Source organism: Myxine glutinosa, chromosome 4 (assembly GCF_964187855.1).
Source record: "Myxine glutinosa chromosome 4, kmMyxGlut1.1, whole genome shotgun sequence".
Taxonomy (NCBI): domain Eukaryota; kingdom Metazoa; phylum Chordata; class Myxini; order Myxiniformes; family Myxinidae; genus Myxine; species Myxine glutinosa.
Genome location: NC_136264.1, coordinates 188354499 through 188378375, shown reverse-complemented (window position 1 = coordinate 188378375; position 23877 = coordinate 188354499). Strand labels below are relative to the sequence as shown.

The 23877-nt window shown below is 45.5% G+C and overlaps 2 protein-coding genes across 2 annotated transcripts in view; both read right to left on the bottom strand.

Annotated features, from left to right (window-relative positions):
• LOC137418128 (uncharacterized) overlaps window positions 1-17799 on the bottom strand; it is a 103528-nt gene extending 85729 nt beyond the window's left edge. Inside the window, exons 1-4 of the mRNA XM_078775341.1 lie at window positions 17789-17799; window positions 5719-5872; window positions 3412-3495; window positions 3226-3277 (exon numbers count right to left, since the gene is read on the bottom strand). Coding sequence (XP_078631467.1) covers window positions 3226-3277; window positions 3412-3495; window positions 5719-5872; window positions 17789-17799 — 301 coding nt within the window. The remainder of the gene's footprint in view (window positions 1-3225; window positions 3278-3411; window positions 3496-5718; window positions 5873-17788) is intronic.
• Window positions 17800-20101: 2302 nt separating this feature from the next.
• The window catches only part of LOC144891859 (uncharacterized), an 82480-nt gene continuing 78704 nt past the window's right edge, over window positions 20102-23877 (bottom strand). The window contains exon 5 of the mRNA XM_078776815.1: window positions 20102-21845. Within this exon, the coding sequence (XP_078632941.1) occupies window positions 21790-21845 (56 nt within the window). The 3' untranslated portion in view covers window positions 20102-21789. The remainder of the gene's footprint in view (window positions 21846-23877) is intronic.

Genomic DNA, 23877 nt, shown 5'->3' with positions numbered 1-23877 from the left:
CGCATAGCTTTGAGTCCTGTTTTGTAGGCCCGTGGTGTCTTGCTCTCCCCCAGTTTTATTTCAAATCAAATTCGATAAATCATTTCATTTTTCACAGTCGCTAACATAGTTTTAGACTCGGTTGAAAAAAAACGGGAAGAAAATCCGATGAAAGTTGCCGTTTATAGAACGAAATGAATTCTCAAAGGCCTGTAACTTCAAGGCCATTGAGTCTCTCTCACGCCTTTATCTCCAATCTAACTCACCATATGATTTCATTTTTATCGATGGTTTTACTTTTAGACTCGGTGTCAGCAATAATTGAGAACAATCCACACACGCGGGAAAATGCAGAGATATATTTTTTAAAATCGCGTCATGGTGTATCATACACCGCCCAACATGACACCGCCGGCAATGTGTCGATATATATTAAAAATTCGCTTTTGCTTTTCCGTTATGATATATTACTATTTCGTTTGATGATAGTCGTCACAAAAACGTCAACAATGATGCCGACATATATTTCTTCGTTTTTATTTCATTCAACATATTAGCCGGAAGTAAAATATGTTTCAGGAAATTACCGAGAGATATTTCTTCGTTGTTTTTATTAGTTATGTGCGCATACACTTTAAATAGGTTTATTTGAAATCTTTAATTTTCCACAAACATTCCACACACGCGGGAAAATGCAGAGATATATTTTTTAAAATCGCGTCATGGTGTATCATACACCGCCCAACATGACACCGACGGCAATGTGTCGATATCTATTTTAAATTCGATATATCATTTCATTTTTCACAGTCGCTAACATAGTTTTAGACTCGGTTGAAAAAAAACGAGAAGAAAATCCGATGAAAGTTGCCGTTTATAGAACGAAATGAATTCTCAAATGCCTGTAACTTCAAGGCCATTGAGTCTCTCTCACGCCTTTATCTCCAATCTAACTCACCATATGATTTCATTTTTATCGATGGTTTTAGAGTCGGTGTCAGCAATAATTGAGAACATTCCACACACGCGGGAAAATGCAGATATATTTTTTAAAATCGCGTCATGGTGTATCATACACCGCCTAACATGACACCGACGGCAACGTGTCGATACATATTAAAAATTCGATATATCATTTCATTTTTCACAGTCGCTAACATAGTTTTCGACTCGGTTGAAAAAAAACGGGAAGGAAATCCAATGAAAGTTGCCGTTTATAGAACGAAATGAATTCTCAAACGCCTGTAACTTCAACTTCAAGGCCATTGAGTCTCTCTCACGCCTTTATCTCCAATCTAACTCACCATATGATTTCATTTTTATCGATGGTTTTGGACTCGGTGTCAGCAATAATTGAGAACATTCCACACACGCGGGAAAATGCAGAGATATATTTTTAAAAATCGCGTCATGGTGTATCATACACCGCCCAACATGACACCAACGGCAACGTGTCGATATATATTAAAAATTCGCTTTTGCTTTTCCGTTAAGATATATTACTTTTTCGTTTGATGACAGTCGTCACAAAAACGTCAACAATGATGCCGACATATATTTCTTCGTTTTTATTTAATTCAACATTATTAGCCGGAAGTAAAATATGTTTCAGGAAATTACCGAGAGATATTTCTTCGTTTTTTAAAATTAGTTATGTGCGAATACACTTTAAATAGGTTTATTTGAAATCTTTAATTTTCCACAATATAATTTACTTGCCATTTATCATTTGATGATTACGAGACAAATTCCTCTTGAGGATCGTGACAATTCATGCGCTGCGTGGAAACTTCTATTTCCAAAATGAATGAGACGATCGATGAAGAACGCAGACTTGAACAGGATGCAGCAAGAAAACGAATGAGACGGGCGAACGAGTCCATCGACGAACGTCAATGCAAACTTGCGGGGTCACCCGTGGGAATCCCACGGGCATGGATGTGTGTGACATTTCGACATATTGAGTTAGATGCTGCACATTCATTTTTACAAAATGGTTACTGGCAAGTCATCAGATCCAGAAATGGTGTAAAAACCACCGTTTAGAGGCCATTTTTCCCCGCAAAGCGGGGGTTGGCCTTTTCGGGGACCGTGGTAGTTGTTGTTTTTTTGTCCCCTTTTTGAAGCAATGTTTTACGGCCGGATGCCCTTCCTGACGCCAACCCTTTTTGCCGCCTTCAACGACAAACAGGGAATTACCAGTGAACTGGTACTCAATTAGCCGACCTCGGAAGGATGACAGGCTGAGTCAACCCCCCTGGCATTAATTCGGCGATCGACCGAGATTCGAACCCAGGATCCTAAGCCGGCACCCTAGCCGCTAGCCCAACACCAGAAATGGTGTCATGAACACAATTTATTTACGCACAAGCACAAAAGCAAGACGGGCCGATTTCCGATTCCGACGGGCCGACGGGCGAGACGGGCCGATTTCCGATTCCGACGGGCCGATTTGGAGCAAGAAAAAGAACGAGACGGGAGAAAAAGGAGAGAAACGAGACGGGGAAAGCCGATTGGAGAGGCGAGTGAGGCGCGATTGGAGAGGAGTGTGAGGCGCGATTGGAGAGGAGTGTGAGGCACGATTGGAGAGGAGTGTGAGGCGTGATTGGAGAGGAGTGTGAGGCACGATTGGAGAGGAGTGATTGGAGGGGAGTGTGAGGCACGATTGGAGAGGAGTGTGAGGCACGATTGGAGAGGAGTGTGAGGCGCGATTGGAGAGGAGTGTGAGGCGCGATTGGAGAGGAGTGTGAGGCGCGATTGGAGAGGAGTGTGAGGCGCGATTGGAGAGGCGTGTGAAGGATTGCAGAGGAGAGGAGTGTGAGGGATTGGAGAGGTGAGGGATTGGAAAGGAGAGGGATGTGAGGGTTTGGAGAGGAGAGGAGTGCTAGGTGGAGAGAGGAGAGTGTCAGGTGGAGACAGGAGAGTGTCAGGTGGAGACAGGAGAGTGTCAGGTGGAGAGGAGTGAGGGGTCACATATTATGTGAAATAACTAAATTCACACCATTTCTGGATCTGATGACTTGCCAGTAACCATTTTGTAAAAATGAATGTGCAGCATATAACTCAATATGTCGAAATGTCACACACATCCATGCCCGTGGGATTCCCACGGGTGACCCCGCTAGTCATGTTATACTGTATATCGTTTTTTTCACTAACGCTCAATGGTGAACAATCACTTAAATAATTCTCAGATCCATATCCGGATCTTCACCAAAATTGCATCAATTCATTCTTGCCACACACCCAACCTCTCCACCAAATTTCGTCCGAATCTATTCTCAACATTTGAGATATCCTGCTCAAAGACAGACCGACAGACAGGGGTGAAAACATATAACTTCCATCCATGTTCAGTGGCGGACCTAAAAACTGTGACTGATGAAGTAGTGCAGATTTTAAAAGGCAGAGACTTCAGATTTCGGAGAATACTTCATGAAGAGTGTTCGAGAAATAAAAGGCTCCAGCTTGGTGCGAGAAAAACCAGAAAATCTCCAGTGCTGGACCGTAGCATCCCTGCGGGAGTGTAAGGTGTATATGATAAGTCATAGGTAATTAGGAACCAACTTGTGTACTCGAACAGCATTTTCTGTTTGTATAGAAAGTCCTGCACCGGCCAGAACACGGCCAGACGCGCCTCTCCCGGGCATGCCCGGACTCACTGTTCCCGGGCACGCCCGAATCAGACTCGGCAACGGTTGGATCAGACTCGGCAACGGTTGCTCGAGTGAGATGTACATGGAAGAAGTTTCGGGAACTGAGTGGCGTGCTGATGAGGAGGAGAGTGTCGCTGAAGCTGAAGGGAAAGGTGTATGCTGCATGTGTGAGAAGTGTTATGATTTATGGGAGCGAGACATGGGTAATGAACGTAGAGCAGCAACGAAGGCTGGAAAGGGTGGAAATGCGAATGGTTCGATGGATGTGCGGAGTATCGTTGAGAGAGAGGAAGACAAATGATGAATTGCGAAAGATGATGGGAATATTGCCTGTGATTGATGCTGTGAAGAGGAACAGATTGAGATGGTTTGGTCATGTATTGAGGAAGGATGAAAGTGACTGGTTGAGAAGAGTGATGGAAGTTAATGTAGAAGGAAGTAGAGGATGGGGAAGACCGAGAAAGACTTGGCTAAAGATGGTGGAAGAAGAAATGCGGGCAAGGGGGTTAACAAGGAGAGATGCAGAAAATAGGGCAAAATGGAGAAGATTGTCATGGGGACCGCAAGGCTAACCCCCGCTCTAGCAGGGAACATGGCCTTAAAATGCATGTTGTTGTTGTTGTATACAAAGTCGAGGCTCGTGTAAGAGCTGACACATAAAACATAAAAACATAAACAAAAACACACAGGAAACATATAATAAAGGGAGCAGGAGACAAGAGGAGGAGGAGAGAGGAAAGCACAACAGTAGAGAACAAGGACATCAGGAGATCTGTGGAAGGGAGAGGGCTGAGGCAGGGTACATGGTAAAACAACATGGACACGACTAGGACTTACTAGAAAACGAAATTTGTAAAAAGGTGGATTTGGGGTGTTTAAACGGAGGTAGAAAAGATCAAGGTTTTGGATGGGGGAAGATAAGAGATGGTGGTGAACAGCTGTTTTTAAGACCTGGAGGGAGGAGTCGGATTGAAGAGAGTGGGGGAGTTTGTTCCAGAGGTGGGGAAAAAGAGGAATGAAAGGGTGAAGGTGAATAGAGAGTCTTGATTTTGGCAGTTTCACCAGAAGAGGGTTGCTGGCAGATCTTGTGCGCCCTAAGGAATATTTGGGGGACAGAGCATGGACAGAGCAGGGGGAGCAAGGCTGGAGAGGAGTCGGTACAAAACAGAAAGACCACCTACCTGCCTGCGATGAGTGAGTGAAAGGCCCTCGGAATTAGCATCATCGCAGGAGATTCCAATGATTCTGAAAGCGTTGGTTTCAACAGCGTGAAGACGAGCTAGGTGTGAGGCAGGACCACCAGCCCAGAGGGGAGAGCAGTATTCCATTGAGCTGCGGATGAAAGCCTTGTATGTGGTGAGGAGCTTAGGTGTGCCAAGGAAGGACTTCGCAGGATGCCCAGTCGGGGACTGGCTTTGGAGGCCAGCTTGGAAATGTGTTTTTCCCAGGAAAGATCATGTCAGATAGTGAGACCCAAAAGCATGAGTGACAGAACTTCTTGGAGAGGATTATTCAGAAAGTAGATGGGAGGGTTTTCCAGTCGGTCTTTTCTGAGAGACGTAGTAAGAGTGTGAGATTTGTCAGGATTGAAAGACATGTTCCACTGGTTTGACCAGTTTGTGATTTTGTCCAGGTCTGCAGAGAATGAGGAGGCTGCACACCGCCGATCTGAGGGATGAGGTATGGAGCAGCAGAGAGTGGAGTCATCAGCAAAGAGATAGAGAGGATTTTCAAGAGACGGAGAGATCATTGATGAAGACCAAAAAAAGCACAGTACCCAGAACACTGCTTTGAGGAACTCCAGCCTGAACAGGAAGGGGAGATGAGAGAAACCCATTCAGGGCCACACGTTGACTACGACCAGAGAGGAAGTCTGCAAGCCAGGCGTGGAGATTTCCATGGATACCATAGGAGGAGAGTTTGGTGAGCAGACCTGGGTGCCAGACCGTATCGAAGGCACGTGATATGTCAAAGGAGACAGCTCTAATTTCCTGTTTGACATTGCGGACCTTCATCCATTGTTGAGCCTGCAGAAGCAGCATGTCCAGAGTAGAATGTGAATTTCCCAAGTAGAGTGCGCTACTTTAAATGTGCTTTTCCCAATCTGCCCATTGCTGGATTTTGTTGCAGCTTTGTGACCACAGTGCGGGCATTCTTTTTTTCTGCGGGCATTCTTGTTAGTGCGGGCATTCTTGTTCTTGTTCCCGGTCCCTCGAGCAAGGAAGCGACTTCGACCTCTGCACGGCAGCAAAGTTAATGTATTTTTTCCATTCGTGTCTTCGTCAAATTTCTACTCGTTATTTTATTGTGCATGTGTTGCAGTGTGTTTTCTAGTTGGTGTTGATTTGCAATTCATGCAAACTTTTGTGTAATTAATCGTTTTCTGTTCCCACCGCGTGCGCGGCCTGGTTTTTTTTTTTTTTTTTTTTTTTGTGTATACTGAATCGAGGCTCGTGAAAGAGCTAACATTTACTTCACAAACAAATCGTCCAGACAAACAAAATACACAAAAAGAGGGAGCGGAAGACAAGATGGGGAGAAAAGGGGAAGCACACAAACACAACATCCGAGAGCAGGGAGATGTGTGGAAGGGAGAGGGCCCGGGGGGAGGAGGCATGGGAAGGGGGGGGGGGGGGAGGGAGAAGTATAAAGCACAAGGACACCAAGGACTTCCAGGTCGGAAGTTGGTATTTCAAAAAGGGGAATTGGGGTGAAATTAGCGGGGGTAGAAAAGATCAAGGTTTTGGATGGGGGAAGATAAGAGATGGTGGTGAACAGCTGTTTTAAAGACTTGGAGGGTGGAGTGGGATTGAAGAGAGTGAGGGAGTTTGTTCCAGAGGCGGGAGAAAAGAGGAATGAAGGAGTGAAGGTGAGCAGAGAGTCTTGATTTTGGCAGTTTAACCAAAAGAGGGTTGCAGGCAGATCTTGTGCGACCTGTAGGAATATTTGCGGGACAGAGCCCAGAGAGAGCTGGGGGGGGGCAAGGCCAGAGAGGAGTCGGTGGAAGACGGAAAGACCACCAACCTGCCTGCGGTGAGTGAGTGAGAGGCCCTTGGAGTTAGCTTCATCGCGGGAGATTCCAATGATTCTGAATGCTTTGGTTTCAACAGCGCGAAGGCGAGCTAGGTGTGAGGCAGGAGCACCAGCCCAGAGGGGAGAGCAGTATTCCATTGAGCTGCGGATGAAAGCCTTGTATGTGGTGAGGAGCTCAGGTGTGCCAAGGAAGGACTTCGCACGACGGAGGATGCCCAGTCGGCGACTGGCTTTGGAGGCCAGATTTGAAATGTGGTTTTTCCAGGAAAGATTATGGCAGATAGTGAGACCCAAAAGCTTGAGTGACAGAACTTCTTGGAGAGGATTATTTAGAAAGTGGATGGGAGGGTTGTCCAGTCGGTCTTTTTGGAGAGACATCGTAAGAGTGTGAGATTTGTCAGGATTGAAAGACATGTTCCACTTGTTTGCCCAGTCTGTGATTTTGTCAAGGTCTGCAGAGAGTGAGGAGGCTGCAGACTGCCGATCTGAGGGATGAAGAATGGAGCGACAGAGAGTAGAGTCGTCAGCAAAGAGATAGAGAGGATTTTCAAGAGAGTCAGAGAGATCATTGATGAAGACCAGAAAAAGCACAGGGCCCAGAACACTGCCTTGGGGAACTCCAGCCTGAACAGGAAGAGGAGATGAGAGAAACCCATTCAGGGCCACACGTTGACTACGACTAGAGAGGAAGTCCGCCAGCCATGCGTGGAGATTTCCATGGATACCAAAAGAGGAGAGTTTGGTGAGCAGAGCGGGGTGCCAGACTGTATCGAAGGCACGTGATATGTCAAGGGAGACTGCTCTAATTTCCTGTTTGGCATTGAGGACCTCCATCCATTGTTGAGAAAGCAGAAGCAGCATGTCCAGAGTGGAGTGTCCAGGTCTGAAACCAAATTGATGATCAGAGATCAAGCCATTGGAGAAGAGGAAAGATTTCATATCTGAAGCAATGATGGATTCCATGACCTTGCTGATAATTGGGAGAAGGCTGATTGGTCTGTAGTTGCTGGGATCTGTTTTTGCACCTTTTTTGTGCAAAGCGGTGATGTTGGCAGATTTCCAAGCAGATGGAAGATGACCTTGAGCAAAAGAGAGGGTGAAGAGAACAGAGAGAGGGAGTGAAAGAGCGGAAGAACATGATTTTAGGACCCGTGGGCTGATGCCGTCAGGTCCAGTTGCAGAATCAGAGTCGAGGGTTGACAGACACTTTTCCACCTTGTCAGGAGGAAAGGACACAGAGTCCAGGAGCAGCTGGGTACGACTGGATACAGAGAGGGATGGGTTTGGGACACAAGATTTAGAGGCAAACACAGAGTTGAGGCATTCGGCTTTTTCACGTGCGGAGTCAGCCGTGTGGCCATTTAAGGTGAGGGAGGGGATGGAGGGGGAACAAACACCAGAAACAGATTTTACCAGACGCCACCAGGATTTGGAAGAGGGAGACAGATAAGAGAGTTCGGTCCTGAGGACGGAGAGATATTGTTTCCTGGCTCTCCTGAGGGTGGACACACACTTGTTTCGGGCTTTGTGAAAGGAAATGAGATTACCTTCCGTTGGATTTGCTTTCCAGGAGACGAAAGCAAGTTGTTTCTGGGCAATAGCCTCACCACAAGATTCCATGTACCATGGACGGGAGGAAGGGTATGACAACTGAAGACGAGAAGGGATAAAACTGTGCATGAGAGAGAGCAATTTACTTTGGAAGAATTCCCAGGATGAGTTGATGTCAGAGGCAGTAGAGATGGGAGACCAGTCCAGATGATTGATGGCTGCTTGAAGACCATGCCAGTTGGCCTGAGTGAAATGCCAGACTCCTCGACGCTGAGGAGGCTCTCTGAAAATGGTCAGAGAGATGTCCACTTTAACAAGCACATGATCAGAAAAGCCGATTGGAGCAGAAGAAGAGCAGCAGACATTTTCAGGGAAGTTAGTCATAACCAAGTCCAGAAGAGAAGATTCTCCGTTGACTGAGATCCGGGTTGGGAAATTGACAGATTGTGTCAGTCCCAGTGAGTCACAGAAGTCCTTTGCTGAAGAGCCATGGCTGGTGAGAGAGGTACCCACCCCCAGCCAACTGGCATGGTGACAGTTGAAATCACCACATATGAGGAAGAGAGAGTTGGGATGGGTAGATAGAAGTTGGTCCATATTATCAGACACCGAGATGTAGATGGAGTCATCACTGTTTGGTGGACGGTACAACACGCATATGAACAAAAGGTGGGAGCGAAGGGGAAGCCGTAGCCAAAGGTATTCCTGGGGGTGAGGTGGAGAGAGGGCAGTGCAGGGCGAGTGAGGAAGAGAGTTTTTTTTATAAAGATAGCAACCCCACCTCCAGAACGAGGCTCAGGTCTATCATACCGGGGGAGGGAGTAACCTGGGAGAGATACCAAGGAATCAGAGACATCATGAAGGAGGAAGGTTTCTGTTAAGCAGATCACGTCTGGTTTGTCAGAAGCAACCTGTATGGAGAGATCAGTTAAGTTTGAGCGAAGGCCCCGGATGTTTGAGGTCCATACTGTTAAGGAAGAGGAAGGGGGAGCATCGGATACAGAACAGGGGGGGGGGAGCGGTAGGGCAGGATGTGGAAGAGGAGGAAAAGGTAGGGAGAGCTGTTGCAGGTGTGTCAGAGATTACAGAATAGCTTGGAGAAAGGGAAGAATGGGGCGGACAAAAGGTTTGATGGTGTTTGGGTGAGGCGCAGTGAGGTGTTATTTGAGGAGGGGGAAGAGTGAGGCAGAAGGTTGAGGAAGATGAAGGTGAAAGTTGGAAGGGGGAAGAAGTGGGGAGGACGCTTTGAGGAGGAGGGGTGAGAGGGGAGTCTAGGAGGGGAGGAGTGATGGAGAGTCTCGGAGGGGAGGGGTGTGGGGGGAGTTTAGGAGGGAAGGGGCAGGGGGGGAGATTTGAAAGGGATGGGTGTTTGGGAAGATTTGGGGGGGAGGGGCAAGGGGGAAGATTTGACAGAGATGGGTGATGGGGAAGATTTGGAGGGGAGGGGTGAGATTGGATTTTGAAAAGTGTACGATTTATGGGAAACGAACATTTATTGCAAAATGAGTTTCTTGAGACATTCGAGTCAAAAATATGTTTGAGGACGCTGAAGGATGGGTGGAGTTCTGGAGAGTTTAGGGAATGAATGAAAGATGCACTGTAAGAGATGGAATTTTTTTTTTGAATGAATAGAATTGGTGAGCAAGTCGAAAGCATCCTTTTATAGAAGAAGTAGAAAAAAGTGTTATAGAATATGGTTTCTCTCGGCTTCCCTCCCACCATCGGTGTTTTATGAATTTAAGTTCTTTCCTTCGCTGTATTGCTTATTTCTTCGATTTTCTCTTGTCCCCCTAACTTCCCCGAACATCGACCACTTGTCTAACATTTTAAATACCGTCTGGCAAATACCGTAATTAATCTTGTTCTGCTCCGCATGTGCGGTCTTGTACCCCCGTCGGTGTTTGTTAACTTAAGTCCCCTACTTCGTGTTTTGCTTGGCTCTTAGATTTTTCCCTTCTACCCCGAACATAATACTCTTTGTCTAACGTTTTAAATCCCCACCCCCCCCCCCCAAAAACAACAAAAAAAAAACAACCAAAAACATTTATTTTCCTTTCTCCACATGTGCTGTTGTCTCATCCTGTACTTCTGTCCAGGTGTGCTGTTCACCCCCCTCCCATTATCTCCTTGCCATACACCTTTTGCCCTGTTCACGTGACTCGTGGTGGTCCCTCTCGGCTCTCCCCCCGTTGGTATTTTGTGCATATAAGATAGTTCACGGTTCTGTTTAAATATTATTTAAATATGTTTAAACTTTCCCCTTCAGTGTTTTATTCAGTGGTATATTACAACACGCTGTTTTCTTCCTATTTAAATGGATTTTTTCAATTTCCTCTCCAACTCATTCCACTTCAAAAAAAAAATAATTCAATCTCATAACTCTAAATCACTACATGCTCTAAATTCACATTCATTCCATCCCTCCTCCATCGTTCTTAATCAGATTGCTAACGTGAAAATCACAATAACCCCAATTTGTTATCAATATTCGTCTTTCATTAATCATCCACTTTCTAAACTCCCCTCTTGCCCCTCCCCTCCAAATCCCCCCCTTGCCCCTACACTCATAAACTCGCCCCTTGCCCATCCACTCCTAAACTCCCCCCTTGCCCATCCACTCCTAAACTCCCCCCTTGGCCATCCACTCCTAAACTCCCCCCTTGCCCCTCCACTCCTAAACTCCCCCCTTGCCCTTCCCCTCCTAAACTCCCCACTTGCCCCTCTCCTCCAAATCCCCCCCTTGCCACTACACTCCTAAACTCCCCCCCTTGCCCCTCCACTCCTAAACTCCCCCCTTGCCCCTCCCCTCCTAAACTCCCCTCTCACTCCTCCCCTTCAAAACTCCCCCCCAACCCCTCCCATTCAAATCTCCCCCCATACCATTCCTCTCCAATTCTCCCTCCTCCCCCCTCCTCCTCAAAGCTGCCTCCTCCCCACTTCGTCTCCCTTCTATCTCATACCTCAACCTCCCCCAACCTTCTACTTTCCTCTGCCCCCCCCCCCTCAAACAACCCCTCACTGTGCCTCATCCCTTCACCATCAAACTTTTCGTTCTCCTCATCCTTCCCTTTCTTGTAACTCTTGTGTAATCTCTGACACACTATCAACTGCTCTCCCTTCCTCCCCCTCTCTTCCTTCATCTTACCCTACCTCTCCCCTCCCCTGTCCTGTACCCGATGCTCCCCCTCTCTCTTCATTAATGGTATCGACCTCAAACATCCGGGGCCTTCGCTCAAACCTGACTGCTCTCCATACAGGTTGCTTCTGACAATCCAGACTTGATCTGCTCAACAAAAACTTTCCTCCTTCAAGATGTCTCTGATTCCTTAATATCTCTTCCTGGTTACTCCCTCCTCTGGTATGATAGACCTGAGCCTCGTCCTGGTGGTGGGGTGGCTATCTTTATCAAAAACTCTCTTCCTCACTCTCCTTGCACTGCCCTCTCTCCACCTCACCTCCAGGAGTACCTCTGGCTACGGCTCCCTCTCCGCTCCCACCTTTTGTTCATATGTGTTCTGTACCGTCGTCCAAACAGTGATGACTCCATTTACATTTCACTGTCTGACATCATGGACCAACTTCTATCCACTCATCCCAACTCTCCCTTCCTCATATGTGGCGACTTCAACTGTCATCATGCCAGCTGGCTGGGTGTGGGTTCCTCTCTCACCAGCCATGGCAACACAGCAAAGGACTTCTGCGACTCACTGGGATTGACACAATCTGTCAATTTCCCGACCCGGATCTCAGCCAATGGTGTATTTCTCTTCTAGACTTGGTTATGACAAACTTCCCTGCTAATGTCTGCTGCTCTTCTTCTGCCCCAATCGGTTCTTCTGATCATGTGCTTGTTAAAGTGGACATCTCTCTGGCCATTCTCAGAGAGCCTCCTCAGCGTCGGCGAGTCTGGCATTTCACTCAGGCCGACTGGCACGGTCTTCAAGCAGCCATCAATCATCTGGACTGGTCTCCCATTTCCACTGCCTCTGACATAAATTCTTCCTGGGAATTCTTCGAAAGCAAACTGCTCTCTCTCATGCACAGATTTATCCAATCTCGTCTTCAGTTGTCTTACCTTTCCTCCCATCCATGGTTCACTGAATCTTGTGGTGAGGCAGTTGCCCTGAAACAACTTGCCTTTGCCTCTTGGAAGGCTAAGCCAACTGAAGGCAATCTCAGTTCCTTCCACCAAGCTCGGAACAAGTGTGTGTCTACCCTCGGGAGTGCCAGGAAGCACTACCTCTCCACACTCAAGAATGAACTCTCAAACCTGTCTCCTTCCTCCAAATCCTGGTGGCGTCTGGTCAAATCCGTTTCTGGTGTGTGTTCCCCCTCCATCCCTTCCCTTACCTCAAATGGCTACACAGTTGACACCGCACGTGACAAAGCCGAATGCCTCAACTCTGTGTTTGACTCAAAATCATGTGTCCCAAACCCATCTCTCTCTGTTCCCACCTTACCCAGTCGAACCCAACTGCTCCTGGACTCTGTGTCATTCTCTCCTGACAAGGTGGAGGAGTTTTTGTCAAACCTCGACTCTGATTCTGCAACTGGAGCAGACGACATCAGCCCATGGGTCCTAAAATCCTGCTCTACTGCTCTATCTCACCCTCTCTCTGTTCTTTTCACCCTCTCCTTTGCTCAAGGTCATCTGCCAGCATCCTGGAAATTAGCAAACATTACCGCTTTACACAAAAAAGGTGCAAAAACAGATCCTTGCAACTACAGACCAATCAGCCTGCTCCCAATTATCAGCAAAGTCATGGAATCCATCATTGCTTCGGATATCAAATCCTTCCTCTTCTCCAATGGCTTGATCTCCGATCATCAATTTGGAATCAGACCAGGTCATTCTACTCAGGACATGCTGCTTCTGCTGTCTCAACAATGGATGGAGGTCCTCAATGGCAAACAGGAAATCAGAGCTGTCTCCCTTGACATATCACGTGCCTTCGATATGGTCTGGCACCCAGCTCTGCTCACCAAACTCTCCACCTATGGTATCCATGGAAATCTCCATGCATGGCTTGCGGACTTCCTCTCTGGTCGTAGTCAATGTGTGGCCATGAATGGATTTCTCTCATCTCCCCCTTCCTGTTCAGGCTGGAGTTCCCCAAGGTAGTGTTCTGGGCCCTGTGCTTTTTCTGGTTTTATCAATGATCTCTCCGACTCTCTGGAAAATCCTCTCTATCTCTTTGCTGATGACTCCACTCTCTGCCGCTCCATTCCTCTTCCCTCAGATCGGCAGTCTGCAGACTCCTCGCTGTCTGAAGACCTGGACAAAATCACAGACTGGTCAAACAAGTGGAACATGTCTTTCAATCCTGACAAATCTCACACTCTTACTATGTCTCTCCGAAAAGATCGACTGGACAACCCTCCCATCTACTTTCTCAACAATCCTCTCCAAGAAGTTCTGTCGCTCAAGCTTTTGGGTCTCACTAACTGCCATGATCTTTCTTGGGAAAACCACATTTCCAATCTGGCCTCCAAAGCCAGTCGCCGACTGGGCATCCTCTGTCGTGCGAAGTCCTTCCTTGGCACACCTGAGCTCCTCACCACATACAAGGCTTCCATCCGCAGCTCAATGGAATACTGTTCTCCCCTATGGGTCGGTGCTCCTGCCTCACACCTAGCTCGGCTTCACGCTGTTGAAACCAAAGCTTTCAGAATCATTGGAATCTCCCGTGATGAAGCTATCTCCGAGGGCCTTTCACTCACTCAGCGCAGACAGGTAGGTGGTCTTTCTGTCTTCTACCGACTCCTCTCTGGCCTTGCCCCCCCAGCTCTCTCTGGGCTCTGTCCCACAAATATTCCTACAGGTCGCACAAGATCTGCCAGCAACCCTCTGATGGTTAAACTGCCGAAATCTCGGCTCTCTGCTCACCTTCACTCTTTCATTCCTCTTTTCTCCCACCTCTGGAACAAACTCCCACACTCCCTTCAATCCCACTCCTCCCTGCAGGTCTTTTAAACAGCTGTTCACCACCACCTCTTGTCTTCCCCCATCCAAAACCTTGATCTTTTCTACCCCCGCTAATTCACCCCAGATCCACCTTGTTTGAAATTCCAACTTCTTTCCTGGAAGTCCTGGCAGTGTCCATATGTTTTATACCTCTCCCACCCTCCCCTTCCCATGTCCCCCCCTCCCCCCAAAGCCCTCTCCCTCCCACAGATCTCTCGATGTCCCTGCTCTCAAATGTTGTGTTTGGGTTCCTCCCCCTCTCTCCCCATCTTGTCTACCGCTCCCCATGTTATATGTTTTATGTGTCGGTTTGTCTTTCTGTGTGATTAATGTTAGCTCTTTCACGAGCCTCGATCTTGTATACAAAAAAATATATAAAAAATAAAAAATGAGTTTTGTTTTTAACTTGTAACATTGGGACTCAGGCATTGAAAGGAGATTATCAAAAGAAACATTTTGAATTATGAAAATGACAATAAGCACGTTTTACCTGCCAGACACACGTTGACTATGACCAGAGAGGAAGTCTGCAAGCCATGCGTGGAGATTTCCATGGATAACATAGGAGGAGAGTTTGGTGAGCAGAGCGGGTGCCAGACCGTATCGAAGGCACACGATATGTCAAGGGAGACAGCTCTAATTTCCTGTTTGACATTGAAGACCTTCATCCATTGTTGAGACAGCAGAAGCAGCATGTCCAGAGTAGAGTGACCTGGTCTAAAACCAAATTGATGATCAGAGATCAAGCCATTGGAGAAGAGGAAGGATTTGATATCCGAAGCAATGATGGATTCCATGACTTTGCTGGCAATTGGGAGCAGGCTGATTGGTCTGTAGTTGCAAGGATCTGTTTTTGCACATTTTTTGTGTAAAGCGGTAATGTTGGCTGATTTCCAAGCTGATGGCAGATGACCTTGAGCAAAAGAGAGGGTGAAGATAACAGAGAGAGGAAAGAGCGGCAGAGCAGGATTTTAGGACTCGTGGGCTGATGCCGTCTGGTCCAGTTGCAGAATCAGAGTCGAGGATTGACAGAAACTTCTCCACCTTGTCAGGAGAGAAGGACATAGAGTCCAGGAGCAGCTGGGTACGACTGGGTACGGCGGGTAGAGAGAAGGACGGGTTTGGGACACAAGATTTTGAGGCAAACACAGAGTTGAGGCATTTAGCTTTTTCACGTTCGGAGTCAGCTGTGTAGCCATTTGAGGTAAGGGAGGGGATGGAGGGGGAACAAACACCAGAAACAGATTTGACCAGACGCGACCAGGATTTGGAAGAGGGAGACAGGTTTGAGAGTTCAATCTTGAGAGTGGAGAGATATTGTTTCCTGGCTCTCCTGAGGGTAGACACACACTTGTTCCGGGCTTTGTGAAAGGAAATGAGATTGCCTTCCGTTGGATTTGCCCTCCAGGAGGTGAAGGCAAGTTGTTTCAAGGCAACTGCTTCACCACAAGATTACATGTACCATGGGCGGTAGGAAGGGTATGACAACTGAAGACGAGATGGGATAAATCTGTGCATGAGAGAGAACTATTTACTTTGGAAGAATTCCCAGGATGAGTTGATGTCAGAGGTAGTAGAGATGGGAGACCAGTCCAGGTGATTGATGGCTGCTTGAAGACCGTGCCAGTTGGCCTGAGTGAAATGCCAGACTCGTCGACGCTCTCTGAGAATAGCTAGGAGAAAGGGAAGAAGGATGAGGAGAACAAAAGGTTTGATGGTGATTGAGTGAGGCACAGTGAGGTGTTGTTTGAGGGGGAAAGGGCAGAGTGAGGAAGAAGGTTGGAGGAGATGGAGGTGAGAGTTGGAAGGGAGAGGAAGTGGAGAGGATGCTTTGAGGAGGAGGGGTGAGAGGAGAGAATTGGAGAAAAAAGGAGAGTGGGGAGATTTGAAGGAGAGGGGTGAGGGGGGAATTTAGGAGGGGTGGGGCGAGGGGGGAGTTTGGGAGGGGAGGAGCGACGGGCGAGTTTAGGAGTGGAGGCGTGAGGGGGGAGTTTCGGAGGGAAGGGGTGAGTTTGGATTTTTGAAAGTGTTGGACGATTAATGGAAAACTAACATTTATTGCAAAATGAGTTTCTTGTGATTTTCGAGTCAGAGATCCGTTTGAAAACGTTGGAGGATGGGTGGAATGCAGGTGAGTTTCGGGAATGTGGGAAGTAAGAACTGTCAAAGATGGAATTTTTATTTGAAATGAAGAAATTTGGTGAGCAACTCGAAAGCAACCTTTTAAAGAAGATATATGTGTAGAAAAATGTGTTATAATATACAACAGAATACAACATTTCAGGGGAAAGTTTAAACATTTTAAAACTAAACCGTGAAAACTATCTGGGGAAATTCCCTAAATGAGGGCATGAAGTAATTCCTAAGGGGGGTTAATGATTTCAGGACAGGTTCAGATACAGGAACAGAAGAATAGGAGATTGACAGACAGGAGAGCAGAGAACGAAGGAACAGGGAGGTGTATAAGCAAATGTGTTAGTACGGGAGGAGAGGCCTACTTATTAAATTATTCGTTAATATGTTTTTTTGAAGGTTAGCTGAAAGTGGATCAGAGGAAGAAGGAGAAAGTTGAAGGAGTACAGTGAAAAATAGAATTGGAAAGGTGTCGTTTGGCTGGAGAGGATTGAGTTATGAAGAAAGGAGAGGAGAAAAACAAAAAAAAATGGGTGGGGTGAAAAATGTGGTCGAAGAACGAATGAACACGAACAAAGAAGGAAATAAAAATGGTTTTTTATTGAAATTTTAAACAAAGGGTAAGATGTTCAGGGAAGTATGGGGTAAAAAGAAAGACTGGAAAAACAGTGAGAGAACGAAAGTAAATGGACCACAAACGTCCGCTGAGAGGAGACAACAAGGCCTCGAGGCAGGAAACTGAAAAAGCCAGGCCTGAAAAACACGGCAGGAAACAACCGACGATTATATACAGGTATGCACGATTTACACCGAGATCTTCCTAGAAACACACAGTAGGTACACACTGTAAAATAAACAAGTCAGGAGACGACGATGGTTCACGAGCGAGCGGTATTCAATGACAAAGGACGGACTATAACCGAAACAGGCCCGGACAGGCCCGGAAATGTCAAAACGACGGTTACTGACCTTGAAATGAGATAGAAAATAATGTATAATCAGTTATGAGCTTAGTTAGCTACACAATACCGAAAATTCAGTTCGATTTCCGACAACGTTGAAACTTTGACCTTTGTGACCTTCAAAGGTCAAAGATTCTGAAATTTGTTGGAAAACTTGTATTTCATGATGTATGTGATAATATAAGATCATGTACGACATTTCACCCTATCTGGCCTATCAGGAAGCGAACAATGTTATAAAACCATCACAAATCGACTTTTCTCAATTTTGTGACCTTGTGACCTTGACCTTGGGGCGAAAATGAAAAATCGAGCTCCGTGGAGCTAGACACATGACATTGGCCTCACCAAATACCGAAACCCCTGTCAGATTCCACCAACTCCCTTGGAGAAGATGTAGCTTGAACTCGAATACCCCCGAAAAAGACATCTTTTTTGGGCGTCGCTCCGCCCACAATGGGTGCAATACGCCCACTCTCGGCAGGACACAACTAGATCATGACATCAACCTCCCACCCATGTTTCATCAAGATCGTATGATATCACCGGGTAGTTATGCTACAGACAGACAGACAGACAGACACACAGACACACAGACAGACAGACAGACACACACCCATGACGAATATAGTGGTCACTCTGTTTGATAACTTGTGAACCAAAATACAGTTTTGACAAAAATACAAACAGGAACAAATACTTAATTTAACTTTGATAGCGTGGAGAGTGTGGAGAGCTTGGAAAAACACAACCTCGCCGGCAAAACTGGAAGCGGAAGTCCAATCTTCAATCGGATATCAAGCTTCAAATAATCTTCAAGCCTTCAATCGGAACCCCACACCAATAGAGCACGCAAATGCGCCCGCCTTCCACCAACACCTCCAAGTCTAGCTCAAGAGGAGCCGTATATGTGACCGTACGCTATGGAGGCCAGCTCAACAACAACAACAACAACATGCATTTTAAAAGGCCATTTTCCCTGCTAGAGCGGGGGTTAGCCTTGCGGTCCCCATGACAATCTTCTCCATTTTGCCCTATTTTCTGCATCTCTCCTTGTTAACCCCCTTGCCCGCATTTCTTCTTCCACCATCTTTAGCCAAGTCTTTCTCGGTCTTCCCCGTCCTCTGCTTCCTTCTACATTCATTTCCATCACTCTTCTCAACCAGTCACTTTCATCCTTCCTCAACACATGACCAAACCATCTCAACCTGTTCCTCTTCACAGCATCAATCACAGGCTCTATTCCCATCATTTTTCGCAATTCATCATTTGGCTTCCTCTCTCTCAACGATACTCCACACATCCACCGAACAATTCGCATTTCCACCCTTTCCAACCTTCGTTGCTGCTCTACGTTCATTACCCATGTCTCGCTCCCATAAATCATAACACTTCTCACACATGCAGCATACACCTTTCCCTTCAGCTTCAACGACACTCCCCTCATCATCAGCACGCCACTCAGTTCCCAAAACTTCTTCCATGCACATCTCACTCGAGCAACCGTTGCCGAGTCTGATCCACCTTCTCCATTCAGCATGTCTCCGAGGTAGCAAAATGTTTTCACACCTTCCAGCTTCACGCCGTCTCCAAGATCCAACTCAACATTTCCTCCATCTGCAGCTCCCTCTGTGCACACCTTACATTTGAATGTAGCTGCCACACTGGTTAATGACCCTCTCAGACCACTACATTTTTGATGAACCCACTCAGCGCACATTGTACATTGAATGGAGTTCACTCCGACACCCTTCCTACACACAGCACAGGGCCACTTCCCAGTTCTTTCCACCTCACCACATGCTTTACCACTTGCCATCACCTTTGTCTTTCCGATATTCACCTTCAGACCTTTTGTCTCCATACATTCCTTCCACGTGTTCATCTTTTCCTTCAGTCCATCCATACTTTCCGCAATCAACACCAGATCATCTGCATACAACAACTCCCACGGTAAACCCTCCTTTACGTTCTGAGCCAGCACCTCCATCACAGCTACAAATAGTAGTGGACTTAGTACCGACCCCTGATGCACTCCCACCTTCACCTCAAACTCACCACTGTTCCCGTCCTTCGTCCTTACAGCTGTGCGCGCTCTTTTGTACATTGCCATCACTACTCTGATCAACCATTCCTCCACTCCTAACTTCCTCAATGCCCATGTCAATACTTTGGACGAGGCCAGCTCGGAGAGAGAAAACCCACAAGAAGCCAAAATGTTGGGGAGACGACCACTTGCCACCAAACCCAGAAAAACGAGAGATATATAAAACTGTGACCGTTCTGCGCCAGCGCCAGCGGTATTGTTCAATGTCTTGTTCCGGTCACTTTTATTTCGTGTTATAAATGCGTGATTGCCTGGCTTTGTCTGTTTGCTGCTGGTGTCATAAGGAACAGAGGAAAAATAACAGAGGCCATTACATACAGGGGATTAATTACCCATAATCCCTAACTAATTAACATAACACCACCCCTCATGATGGGAACGAAGATACGCGCTTACACGACATCCGGTCTAAAATAATTTCCTACTTATGATACATGGGTTTTCTTCTTCTTCACGACAGTCGGAGCACACTACCTATGCAATTCTACCTGGATTAAGGTAATCATTGCCTACCCCCTACAAACGTAGCAGTATTGTTAAACATTGTTGTAATCCTTGTGTGTATTCGAGCAAATCTTCTCCAGATAATTAAATATGCAAATTGCTCTTGGTGTGTGGACATTCCAATTGATGCACCCCCGACATACTCATGTGCAGTTTCTTCATATATTACGTAACAGGAAAACAAATGTCAAAATTCTTTTGCAAAGAAAGCTTCAGATTAATTTTTTTATTTAAACCTGAGCATACAAAAAAAGAATGAACTTTGAGAATATTCTTTGGTATGCAAGGACAAATCTTCTGAACACATTGCATGTGAGATGAGCCTTATTGACACCAACTGGAATACTTGCTACATTATCAGCATCCAAATATAATGACAACATGCTTTCAAGAATCACTTAAAATATTGTATTATCTGGATCCAGATCTTCACCAAAATCTAATGTTTTTCCTTGTCTCATACGTAATCTGTCCACCAAGTTTCGTCCACAACGTTTTGATATCCTGCTCACAGACAAACAAACAACAAAGATGCCGTGCAGAGCACGCACAATACTTGCAAAATCCACCCCTTCCACCAAAAGAAAAGTTGTCATGGATATATTAAATTGTCCATTTAATTAAGATTAAAATTGATGATATCAATCAAAGCTCAGGATAATTGATAAAGAAAATTGATTATTTTCAGATGAAAATTGATTTTAGAAGTTTGACCTTGAGTTGACCTTTGACCTTTTGACCTCCAAAATAGTTGGTTTCCCAATTCAGTGATCCAATATGTAAATCCTGTTCAACTTTCAAGTCAATCAGATGAATAATGACGATTTTGGAAATTTGACCTCAAGATGACCTTTGACCTCAAAATCAATAGGCTTCTCAGTTGTAACTACCTGTACTACTTGGTAAAGTTTCATGATGATCGACTTAGAATTGTCATCTGTGGGCGATTGACAAACAAACAAACCTGATAGCAGTTAAACAAACCCGGTTTGTCTGATCAGAATGATACTTCCCTCTAGATAGTCTGGAGCAAGGCGCATTTACCCTTATTTTACATCTTATTTTACATATACCCTTATTTTACATCATGCCCCTCTGGGTTGAAGGTCAAGGTCAAATGGCAGTCTGAAAAAAATGCGTTGTTTTTTTGTCATCACTCAATTTTGCCAATGCAGAATCTTAAAGACCGCTTGGCCTTCCAAGATGTTATTGCATCCTCATAGTGTACCTGCACTCAAGTTGTGAACCTGATATTTGATTAGTGTCCTTGACCTACTTTTTTGGATTGTGACATAATTAACAAAAAGCAACTTTTTGTTCATAACTTGATCATAATTTTCCTCTGATTTTCATGATGTTGAGTTTTATGGATAGATTGTAGATGGGGATACATTTTCTAAATTTACACTGTCCCTATATTTTAAAGGTCAAGGTCATATGGCAGTCCAAAAAAATATGTCGTCATTGGATCGCGGGCCAGTGGAGCCTTGGTGATCACTGTGATCGCAGATATCTGGTTTCACGTATTACTATATTATTACAAAGCTAACTAATCAATATGCAAAGCACTTATAAACAACAATATGAAGTACAGTGCTTAAAACATGAACAGTAATTCATTTTTATTATTATTATTACTTATCCATCAACATTGTGAGTTACTGGAAGCTCTGAATTGATTCGTTAAAACAAATGCACAGTATAATAGAAGCCAATGAATGCAGTTTATAATTGACACATGCTATACAGTCGAAGCCGCAGCACCGAATAGAAAATAATTTGAATAATTATAGCAGTAATAAAAAAGTCTTGTTAATTTAAATGGTCTTCAGAATGTATTGATTCTGATTATTGAGAGTCTCCTCTAGTTTCCATGTAGACCAGTGAGACATGCAGGGACTATTGATGCCCATTGAAGGTGGGATTGTCTGGTACGTGTTTATCTTCTCGCATTCCTGTGAATGACAAAGAACAATCAGCATTACATTAAATATATAACGATTAACGTCCACACAAAATTGTGTATTTTGTTTGTTTTCACAACCATCAAGTTAAAAAAATGGGAAATCAACAGATGAACACCAAGATGAATGTGGTTAGCAGGTACCGATATTGGTATAATGGATTCGTAAAAGGGGTGGAGCAGACAGGATGGCCCAGAGGACACACATCAAAGACGTCTTGCCCGGGTTTGAATCCCGACGCAGCTAAAAAAAACGTCATCCTAGTGTTTCACAGGCAGAGTGACGCATAAATGTGTGTGCCGTCACTTGGATGGACGTTAAACTTGGTGTCCCATCTGCCAGCATTACTTGGTGTACTTTAAAGATCCCCCAGTGTCCTTCATTAAAAGTAGGCGAGCTATCACCGGCACCCTGAACAAATACGAAATTCCTGCCCTAACTACTGCAGGGAGAGGGATGGCAAACCACCAAGCATGACCTTTGCGAATATCTTACAAATGATTCGTGCCATTTTCCACCATCTCAACCAATCAATTTTCCGCTCATGCTGTTCGGTGTGGGTAATATCAAGATTGAGAAAAAAAATTGTGGCTCATAGGAAATATCGACCATGCTCGGAAACGCAAAGCAAATGTTTAAAAGACCCTTCCCACTACATCTACAGTCACGTGAAAAAGTAGGTACACCCCATGTAAAGTTTTTACTTTTTCAACATATTTCAACATACAGCTATTTGATCTTCATTTCAACAATATTGATAGATAAAGGTGATATAATATAACAAATATCATGAAACATTTACATTGTGTAGTCCATTGTATAATTTAAGTAAACATAAATGCAAATTTCGCATGTGGAAAAAGTAAGTACACCCTTGGCTCTAATAGGTGGTATTGCCCCATTTGGCAGAAACAACCTCAAGTAGGTGTTTCTTATAACTGTCTACCAGTCTCTGACATCGACTGGGAGAAATTTTTGCCCACTCCTCCATGCAGAATTCTTTCAGCTGTGCAATGTCTGAGGGGTTTCTTGCATACACAGCTCGTTTCAAATCCCCCCACAACATCTCGATGGGATTTAGATCCGGGCTTTGACTTGGCCATTCCAAAACCCTCCATTTCTTTCTTTTCAGCCATTCCTTGGTGGATTTACTGGTATGTTTAGGGTCATTGTCATGTTGCAAGGTCCACCTTTGGTTGAGCTTCAACTTTCCGACAGATGGCCTCACATTATCCTCAAGCACCCTGTGGTACAATGAAGAATTCATAGTGGATTCTATGATGGTGAGCTGCCCAGGCCCTGATGCAGCAAAGCTGCCCCAAACCATAATATTTCCACCACCATGCTTTACAGTTGGTATCAGGTTCTTGTGGTCAAATGCCGTCTTTGGTTTTCGCCAAACATGTCTTCTGGTACTGTGGCCAAATAGCTCTACCTTTGACTCATCTGTCCAGAGCACATTGTTCCAGAAGTGCTGGTCTTTGCATAGGTGTTCATTGGCAAACTTTAGTCTTGCCCTGATGTTCTTTCTGGACAGCAAAGGTTTCCTCCTGGCACACCTCCCATGTAGATCAAATTTGTGCAGCCTCTTTCTAATGGTAGACTCGTGCACTTTGACATCAACAGTAGCAAGAGCTACCTGTAGGTCCCGTGATGACATTATGGGGGTTCTTAGAGACTTCTTTCAGCATATTGCGGTCTGTTCTCGGGCTGATCTTGCTGGGGCGGCCTGGCCTGAACAAGTTGGCAGTTGTTTGGAATCTTCTCCACTTGTAGATGATCTCCCGGACAGTCGAATGATTGATTTCAAATTGTTTGGAGATCTTTTTAAATCCCTTCCCAGACTCGAAGGCATCTATACCTTCTTTCTGAAGGCCTCAGAGAGCTCTTTTGATCTAGGCATGGTGATGCCGCACACTTCAACAACAAAGAGCAAACCAAACTAAATGTCTGAGGTTTAAATAAGACAGGTTCCTCCAAGATCCTCTCTAATGATGTTCTAATCATTTGCACCTGAGCTGGT